At 44.7% G+C, this 10,201-nt stretch overlaps 1 protein-coding gene across 2 annotated transcripts; it reads left to right on the forward strand.

The window, feature by feature from the left end:
* Positions 1-706: 706 nt before the first annotated feature.
* LOC115091756 (olfactory receptor 51E1-like) lies at positions 707-9,988 on the forward strand. 2 transcript variants are annotated; one of them, XM_029601934.1, is made up of 2 exons: positions 707-1,117; positions 8,329-9,988. In XM_029601934.1, the coding sequence occupies exon 2, from the start codon at positions 8,374-8,376 to the stop codon at positions 9,343-9,345; it is 972 nt and encodes a 323-aa protein (XP_029457794.1). In that variant the 5' UTR covers positions 707-1,117; positions 8,329-8,373; the 3' UTR covers positions 9,346-9,988. The 2 variants fall into 2 exon arrangements, with proteins under 2 accessions (XP_029457794.1, XP_029457795.1); XM_029601935.1 differs by having other exon boundaries at positions 707-837.
* Positions 9,989-10,201: the final 213 nt, after the last annotated feature.

Below are 10,201 nucleotides of genomic sequence, written 5' to 3' on the forward strand. Positions count from 1 at the left end.
AGAAGCCATAAATGTTTATTATTACAAGTTTGGATTATGTGGGCTATGGGCATAACAAATATATAACTAGCTGTGCTGTCCACGGTGTTGTACTCCAGCCTAAAAACGCCCACAGGAGCAGCTTAGGTTTAACCCGGCCCAACGTGCAGGAACTATGGACGCGCCTGGCAGAGGAGGGCGATGGCTCAGTGAATATAGCAATGAACGGCCAGCCAGGGGTTCATTCCCCACTTCCCTACTGATCACCTCGGGCAGGGCACTGCATCTTTCTTTCCTGTGGGTAAGCTCTTTGGGAAAGGTACTTATTGTATCACCACTGTACAGTGCTGCGTGCCTACATCTAGTGGCACCATTAACATGAATAGTATTATTATTATTATTATTATATTAAAGGCCAAGATAAGAAAAGTTTTATGCTTTGTCCCTGGCCCATTGTTTTGTTTGGTATTTCATAGCTTTTTTTCCTTCTGCTTTTTATAAAGTGGGACATGGTCTGGCCTCTTCTCTGGAAATAAATATCATGACTCAACGTCTTATTACTGAAGCAGAAGCAGCTTCTGCCAAGCCAGGAGCCTGACCTCTTTGTGCACTGTAGGAGATGCTTGGAGCACATCCTACCCCCGATTCCCAGCCCTGAGGATGCAGCCATCACTCTTCCCCCTGACAGCGCGGCTGAGATTCCCAGCAGTTCAGCCGCCCCCGAGCACCCCTGCGCTGTAAATATTCCCATCCTCAGACTTTCCCCTGGCTTGGCCTCAGCGTGCCTCCTTCGGCAGTGTCTCCCTGGGACGGCGAGGGGTCTGTCTGCACCCCCTGCCCTGCTCTGCACGGTGTCTGGTGAGTGGCGGGCGAGACCCTGGGGAGACTTCATGGGGATGCAGGGAGCTGCATCCTTGCCAGCCTGCAGCAGCGGGTGATGCACGGGTGGAGACCTGCGCTGTCTAGCGGGAGCCGCTTCACCTTAACCCTGGCCCCGGCTCTCCCAGCTCCTGCCTCAGCAGGCAGAGGACCAGCGGCAGCTCTTTCTCTACCCATTCACTCTTGTCCGTTTCTCATCTCGGAGGGCCAGTTGTTGTTCCACAGCTGGATCAGGTGCATCGTACCCATCTCTGAGGTGGTAAGGCATTTTAGGAGTACTTATCCTGCATGGATATTGGATAATATGGGACATTAAACTGCATTATAATATTATTCTGGTTTCTTCTGACGCGGAATATGTGAGAATTGTGCATTAGGTAAGCTTAAGAGTGAGTGTCGTATTAAAATAATGTAACTGAGCCGGGCGTGTTAATTCAAAGGACAGGATAATAAGAGTTATTAATATAGTATGAACTCTGTAAAGTGTGGTGCAAGACAAAGCAGTGTCCCCTTTTGCACGCTAATAGTGAAAGTGTGAGATTTCATTTCTCACTTTTCCAAATCCACACAGAAGGGAAGCTTGGAAGGTGACAAATCCATGTACAGTTGGCAGGTCCCTGCCTGAAGGGCTTACAATCCCACAGGGTCATTTATATCATTCCGTGTTAGGGCCTTAACGCTAGCGATGCAGGAGCAGGGAAATTACCCTAGGCACACCACCCCCTTTTTTTTTTTTTATCGTGGGCGCTATTTCTGCTATAAATTTAGCATTTTCATAAATCTAAGGGCAAGTCTGTTCTTGAGGCAAGGGAGAGGTGAAGGAGTGACTCGTCCAAGGTCACGAGGAACACAGTGGGAGAGACGAGATTTGGACCTCGCTGCGCTGGCCACCAGGGCTACCCCATCACTCGGGTGATACAGTGGGAGGTGCAATGCAGGGCTGAACTGGGCCGGACAGAAGTCACAATTCTGTGCTCTGACGCCTGTTGGCAATCACATTTATCCGCTAAGGTCATGGGCCTTTTCACTAAGCCTGCCTCTTACTAAAGCGAGTATTCATTTCATTCTGTTTCCGTTGCTCGTTGGTTTTGGCATCTAACAATCAGATCTGGCCCCGATCCTTTCATCTCCCACAGACGCGAGCCACGTGCAGCTGCAGAGGGAACCTGGAGACGCGTGAAAGTCATCCTCATCCCCGCAATCAGTGATTCTGTGAATTTCACGTTCCCCAGAATAGGAGGAATGACCACAGAGCTCCTGCTGTTCCCCTGCTGCATCGATTTCCCTAAGGAAAACAGGATTGCCCCCTTAGAATTATTTTGTGCTTTCTGCAAATCTCACCACCTCACTCTGCGTCTTTTTCTAGATCAGTTTTTAATGTTTGAGTACAGATCCCCAGGGGAATTCCACTATTCACTTTCTTCCGTTGAGGAAAACCAATCCCCCTTTGTTTCCTATCCTTTATACAATAAGCAGCCCACAACAGGACATTATTACCTCCTATGCCATTACCTTAACTTCCTGGGGACTTTATCAAATGTCTTCCCAACATCCAACTCCACTTTTCATGTATTTATTTATACTCCACCTTTCAGGCCCTTCAAAGCAGATCATATTCGGGTACTGTGGGCATTTCCCTTCCCCGGAGGCTTTACAGTGTAAGGACCTCATTTACTAAGCTTTTATCCCATAGACACAAAACCTGAGGCCCTAAGAAGCAGCAGTGGGATTTGAATCCTGGCTTCCTCGGCTTGCAGCCTGCTGCTTTAACCACTAAGTACTCCTCCACTCCATGCCTTCATGTTAGTGACTGACTCACCCTTATCTACGTTTATTTATACCTTCAAAGAATTCTAATAGATTAATAAAGCACAACCTCCCTTTGAAAACTGTATGCTAACTTTTCCTTAATAAGCTTGTTTATCCATTTTATTTTGTTCCTAACAATAGCTTCTACCACTTTTCCTGACAGTAACGTCAGGCTCACTGGTCTGTAATTTCTTGAATCACCACTGGAGCCCTTCATTTTTTACCCTTAACAAAAATGTAGGGGTAACCTGCACGTAGCAGCAGTTACTACCTTGGGAAGCTTGCTGGGCAGACTAGATGGACCATTTTGGTCTTTTTCTGCCGTCATTACTATGTTACTATAAGAACATAAGAAAGTGCCATGCTGGGTCAGACCAAGGGTCCATCAAGCCCAGCATCCTGTTTCCAACAGAGGCCAATCCAGGCCATAAGAACCTGGCAATTACCCAAACACCAAGAAGATCCCATGCTACTGATGCAATTAATAGCAGTGGCTATTCCCTAAGTAAAATTGATTAATAGCAGGTAATGGACTTCTCCTCCAAGAACTTATCCAAACCTTTTTGTTACTATGTTTTTAAAAATTGTCATTACATTGTCTACGCTCCCTATTATTTTAATAATAGGTTACAGAATACCAGTTACAGGTCAGCAATTTAATATTTTTTTTTTTCAGAACTTTGGGTTGATTTCCCTCAGGTCCTGGTGATTTGCTACCTTTTAGCTTACCGATTTGTGCCAGTACATATTCCAGTTTCAAAGTGATTTGCTTCAATTGCACTGAATCAACATCTTCAAAGAATGACTGGTGTGTGTATCTCCACCCCCTATCCCTTCACATTGTCTTCATTAAAGACCAAGCCAAAGAATTCATTAGTTTTTCTGCTATGACCTTATCCTCCCTTTGAAATCCTTTTACCTAACTGGTTATTTTTATTTATTTATTTATGTAAGAACTTTTAATATACCGACGTTCGTGGAACACATCACGCCGGTTTACAATTAACTCAAAGCAGGAGGAATTACCTTGAATTACATTGGTTATCTAGTGTTCCTGCTGATTCCCTTGTAGCCTTCTTGCTTTTGATGTACTTGAAAAATATTCTATTATTTATTTTTGTCATTCTGGCAAGTTTCTCTTTAAATTCTCGCTTGGTCTGCCTTCTTAACATTTTACATCTAATTTACCATTGCTTATGCTTATTCCTATTTTCCTCAGTTGGACCCACTTTCCATTTTTTAAAAGATGACCATTCGCTTTTGCTGCTTTTTTTCACTGCATGTTTTAACTATGCTGGCAGTCATTTGATCTTCTATCCACCTCTTTTAATGCAAGGAGTACATTTTGGGCCTGATTTTAAAAGCCCTATGTACACCGGGCCTATTTTATAAAGGCCTGGCGACACGTGTAAAGCCCCAGGATGCATCCAAGTCCTGGGGCTTTACAAAAGGGGCGGTCTGGGGCGGGGAGGGGGCAGGGCCAGAGGCCTCCAGCACATCAGGGGTTAAGGATAGGGTTAGGTTTAGGATAGGGTTGAGGGGATAGGTTAGGGGAAGGGGTGAGAAGGGGTGGGAAGGTCAGATTGGGGGGGGGGGGGGGAGGGAACAGGTGAAGCCTGCAAGCATCGGAGCACTCAGGGTGCACAATTGTGCAGCCCCTTGCGCACGCCAGATAGCATGCACACATGTACGCCCACGTGCAATTTTGAAAATCTACCCCTTTAGCCGAGCGTCCGAGGTGGTATTTTTAAACAATCCCTTTAACTGTTTCAACTATTCCTTTTTTGTTTCCTTCTAACTAATTTCCTCATTTTATCATAGACTCCCTTTTTAGAGTTAAATGCTTCTGCCGTAGTTTTACTTAATGTCCCCTCTCCAGTGATTATGTCAAATTTGATTGCATTATGATCACAGATGCCAGGCCCTGCCACCAACATTACAATTTGCAACAGGTCCTGCGTTCCATTGAGAAGTAGATCTAAAGTAGCTCCGCCCATCTCATCAGTGCCAGGACCCGCTGCTCCATCAAGCAGTCATTCACAGCCTTAATCATACTTCACTCAGTCAATACTGGAGTAATTGAAATCCCTATTATTATTATTATTGTGTTGCCTGCTCTATTAGCCCTTCAAACCTCTGTTAGCAGTTCACAATCTACTTCATAAAATGCTAATCATCAGAGCTTTGAAGCACATTATTATCCGGTTGCTCGCCTCTCAGAAGCGTCCGGTCTCCACGTTGGCTCTTGGGCGCAGCCAGTGCTCTCAGATTACTGAGTAAGATGGAGACTGATTCCCGGGTCGGGTTCTGTGTTCTAATGTGGGAGGTGAGGAGATCTGTAGGATGCTGCTGCTGCATTGCTGGTTGCTGAAAAGCAAGATATAAAAACTCAGGCCAGATGGATCAAATAACGATAGGCAGTACTGGCAGGAATCATAACCTGCCAGAGATCCTGCCACTACTGCTTATCATTTCTATAGTGTAACGTTCAGATGCTGCCACAATCTCCGTCACCTCCTGGCACAACAAAACAGAAAAAAGAAAGCACATTAAATTGCACTAATATGCACCCACATCCTCGTTAAAGGGGAGAAACATATAGAAACAGAGAAATGTCGGAAAAGAAGACCAAATGGCCCATCCAGTCTGCCCAGAAAGCTTTCACACTTATTTTTTTCATACTTATCTGTTACTCTTGGCCCTTATTGGTAACTTTTTGGTTCCAATTTCCTTCCCCCCTGCCACTGATGCAGAGAGCAGTGCCGGAGCCGCATCAAAGTGAAATATCTAACTTAGGGCCTCATTTTCTAAAGTATCGCAGGCCTGCGATTCTTTAGGGAATGAGGGGCAGGGGGCCGAAACGGGGGGGGGGGGGGGCGGTCCTGCGCTAGCCGGCAGCGATCGCACCTCCGCGGTGCGATCGCTGCGGGTTTCGCGCCCAATAGCGCCATCATAGAAGGTGTAGCTATTGGGCGTGAAATAGTACGCGAAAAGGCCCTTACCTTTTCGTCTTCACGGAGTCGGCCCCAGTGACGCCACGACTCCTCCTCTTCCAGGGCCGACTCCATCCCCATCTTGGTATCGCACGTGATAAGGGACTTTTCGCGTGTGATCCGTCTGGTAAATGACCCCCTTAATTGGTTAGGGGTAGTAACTGCTGCAATAAGCAAGCTACACCCACTCTTATTTGTTTACCCAGCCTGTGCAATTCAGTCCTTGTTGGTTGTTGTCTGAATATAAATCCTCTTTTCTTCATTCCCCCTGCCGTTGAAGCAGTGAGCTGCGGTGGATATGTATTCCAAGTGAAGTATCAGGCTTATTTGGTTTGGGGTAGTAACCACCGCAACAAGCAAGCTACTCCTCTGCTTATTTTGAATGCAAATCCTTTTTTCCACATTTTCTCTTGCCGTTGAAGCATAGAGCAATGTTGGAGTCACATTAACCGTGTGTGTGTTTATTGAATAAGGTTATTAATCACCAGGTAGTAGCTGTCATTCCCGCAAGCCACCCCCATGCCTCGTCTCCTCATTCACATCCTCTAGATTTTAGGAATTTTACGGTGATGATACATAAAATATACGTAACAGAAAAGTACTCAGCCCTGTGTGCTACAACCACTCCAGTAACTGCTAGCAATGTACGGAGACACTAACCCCTTCTGCAGAGCCTCGCCCATCACTTGTCATATGTCACTGACTATCCAGAGAAAAAGAACTCGTGAGAATGAATCGGTTAACCGCGCTGCCCGGCAGCTCTTCACGTTTGGAGAGGTCTCAGGAAAGCCTCTTGCAGAAGCAAACTTTTTGTAGGCTGCTTCCACTCCTCACCAAGACCCAGGGGGTCGACAGGTTCTTATATCCCCAGCGTCTCCCCGGTTGGTTTTCCCACATCTCAGCCATTGCCATTGATGCAAACTGCCTTTCAAATAATGATCAAGGAGGCTATGCACTATTATTCGTTATTCAGATAAAACAGGTGCCGGCCCCAAGGAACTTAACAATCTAAAAGGTGAATTTTCAAAGAGTTTGCATGCGTAGAAATCAGCACATACACGTGGGATTACCATATACTCGCATATATGCTATTTTGAAACCTCAAAATACACGCGTAAGTGAGGGTCCACAATTAAATTTGTGCGGGCAAAAAAAGGGGCGAGCCAGGGGTATTCCAGGGCGGAGCCAACATTTATGAGAGTAAGTTACTATTTTATAAGCAATTTACATATGTAAATTTGGCAGCTTGCTCGTAAATATTTACATCCGTAAACATGTTAAAATGGAAATACTGATTGGGTGAAATGGGACGAGTTCAGTCTGAAGAGCCAAGAAGTTCTCGATGACCTGAAAACGGACTGGGCAAACTGGTAGACTAATTGGTAAAACTGGTAATTCCATTGCCACGTGCATGTTAGGAAATCTCCCAACAACGCATGTGAAACTCGACTTATGGGGGTAAATGCATGCAAATTACAGAGGTAAAATCTCCACGGGTATATTTTAAAAGTTATACGTAAAAATATGAGAGTATAGCACTTGCTCGCTCCTTATCTGGATAAATTCCAATTTAACCAGCTAAACCTTGAAAGCGGCACATGACACGGGCAAGGTTGGGTCAGTGCCATTTTGGATTATGGCTCTGACGGGCCTGGGGCCCTCTACTTTGGCAGATTGTCACTGTTCTTTATTGGGCTTGGGGGGGGTCGAGGGGATATGGGCTGGGTTGCCACTACCCTACCAATGATTTTCTTGGCCAGCCTACTTGTATATTGAAAAGGGGGGGGTCTATTTTGGGAGACTGCAACACATGAGGAGCTGGGTGGTGGGGGGAGGGACTCGGCATTGCGTGGCTTCTTTAACTTTATTTTTCGGGGGGTTTGGGTTGCTGGCCTGCATCAGTTGGCAGCCCAGGGGTGGGAAGGATTTTTTTTTAGAGGGCTCACTTCTTGTGCCGCATGGCCCTTTAAATCTACAATGAGACTGTCAGGACCCACATTAGGGTCTCAGTACTCCCACGATTATCATTTTTCTAAAAGGTGTAGGTAAAATAATGTGGCTGACCAATTTCTAAAGCAGCCAGATTATTTTATTTACATAGGAGCTGCTTTGCATGGATGCTGTATGGCGTTTGGTGAATACCCTGGACCATTTTAATATCAGAACCCAAAGCAATGTGTCTGATCACCTTAGTGTCAGGGAGATCTCCATTCCTAGTGATGATAATGCCTCTGTACCAATCATCGATGAGCCTCCCGGGGAAGGTGGTGAAGGCAAATTCTCTTTTGACTGCTTCTGCCCTGTATGTTTGCCTTGCTTAGGCTGTAAACTCTATTAAGCAGGGACTGCCTTCTTATGTGAATTTTTTTATAGCGCTGCGTACATTGAGTAGCACTATAGATGTGATAAGTAGCAGTAGTAGTGTTGGTAAAAACAGAAGAGAAAGGAACTAGCACAGAGGATCTTTAGCTGAGAGGCAGCGAAGGTAAAACCGGAGATGAAGTAGAATCTGTGATATTGCAGCCGGGAGAAAGCTTGGGTAGACTAAGTAGGCCTGGTGGTTTTTATCTGCCACTGAATTTAGTTTATCCCAAAGGGCATTTCCAGAAGCAGCAGGACTGGTCAGGTCATGGTCAGGTCAATGATTCTCATTTGTTCTCATTTCCAGGAAATGAAGCTTTATTGACACAATATTGAGGACTGATATCGCATCATGACCTTGGTCAATACAACTAACGTCAGCATTTCAACATTTATCTTGACTGGGATTCCTGGGCTGGAAGATTTCCACATCTGGATCGCTTTCCCCCTGTGCTCCATGTATGTCATTGCACTTTTAGGAAACTGCACCATTATATTTGCTATAAAGACAGAATACAGCCTTCATGAGCCCATGTACATCTTCCTTTGTATGCTTTCCTTCATTGATCTACTTCTATCTTCATGCACCATGCCAAGAATGCTGGCTCTTCTTTGGCTCAACTGGACAGAAATTTCTTTTGATGCCTGCCTGGCCCAAATGTTCTTCATTCATTTCCTTTCAGCCTTAGAATCTGGTATTCTGGTGGCTATGGCCGTTGATCGCTACATTGCCATATGTCACCCTCTGAGGTACACCTCCATCTTAACCCACTCGATGATTGCAAAAATTGGATTGGTCATTTTAGGCAGAGGTATAGCCGTAATGATCCCCATACCTCTTCTTATCAAGCGTCTTCCATTCTGTAGAAGCAATCTTCTGACTCATTCATTCTGCTTGCATCAAGATGCCATGAACCTGGCATGTGCGAACATCCGAGTCAACAACATCTATGGTTTGTTCATTATTCTGTCTGTCATGGGGATTGACTCATTGTTCATTGCAATATCTTACATTTTGATCATCAAGAGTGTGATCAGCCTGGTATCAGAGGAAGCAGGTATCAAAGCCTTTGGTACCTGCACAGCCCATATCTGTGCTGTCTTAATATTCTACATCCCCCTGATTGGCCTGTCTGTGGTACATCGGTCTGGCAACAATACCCTCTCACAAATCCCCATCTTCATGGCCAATGTCTACCTTCTTGTTCCCCCTGTGCTAAACCCCATTGTGTATGGTGCAAAAACCAAGCAGATCCGGAGCAAGATCATCAAAATGTTGCAACAGAAAAGAATATCAAGATCTAAGCACTGCATGCACAGATAATAAAATGTCTATCCAAACAACCATTATCTTTTCCTTGAGTTCTTCTAGTGCAATCCTGCTTCAATGAACATAACAATGCACAGAAATTGCACCCAAGTACAGCACACGCTGTGGATCCCCTGGTCAACAATCCATCGTGGATGAACAGGTGGCTGTGTAGATGTCACCATTGCCCTGCATTGTGCAAGATTATCATTTATATCTCACCATGACCCTTACAGTGTCTGCTTCCAAAAACAAAGTTCAAAGCAGCGAACAGCATAAACATACATAAATTGAAAACATATAACATAAAATATACAGGGAATGGGCGTATCAGGGAGGAGCTGGTACTACTACTCTACTCTTCCCATAGACCTGTCGTAAAGTTAGTTGGATAAACTTATCTGGCTAACTTTAGGATATCTGGGTATATTCAGCGGCAGGTGTGATTTTGGCACCAAAGTGAGTGACAATGCTGCCTCTAAGATAATATGAAAGATGGACAAGAATGTTACCACGCAACACAGTGTTTTGTGAATAAATATAAGTGATCCCCTGATGCAGATCATTGACTCATGTGACAATATAGTGGAAGGCAAGCAAATAGTGCTGTGTGTTGATTTGGGAAACAATGCCTTGAAGCCAGAAAAGTGTGGTTTTATTTGCAACAAAATAAAAAATTCATATGAAAAATTTGGTGAAACAATGATATATGGACAATGACCTAAGGTTATTAATAAGGCAATGAAGGTTTCTCTAACCTGCAGCGCTTATTATGACAGTCATTACTTCAACAACAATCTGTATGAAATGAGAGTCTGGTTTATTGGGGGAAACAGTTTATTGCAGTATAAAATAACGTGTACATGTGTAC

This window comes from Rhinatrema bivittatum, chromosome 5 (genome assembly GCF_901001135.1).
Source record: "Rhinatrema bivittatum chromosome 5, aRhiBiv1.1, whole genome shotgun sequence".
In the NCBI taxonomy this organism is placed as follows: domain Eukaryota; kingdom Metazoa; phylum Chordata; class Amphibia; order Gymnophiona; family Rhinatrematidae; genus Rhinatrema; species Rhinatrema bivittatum.

What these genes read in the sequence shown, in the direction of transcription:
- LOC115091756 (XM_029601934.1), top strand. Translation starts at nt 8,374, where the DNA reads ATGACCTTGGTCAATACAACTAACGTCAGCATTTCAACATTTATCTTG.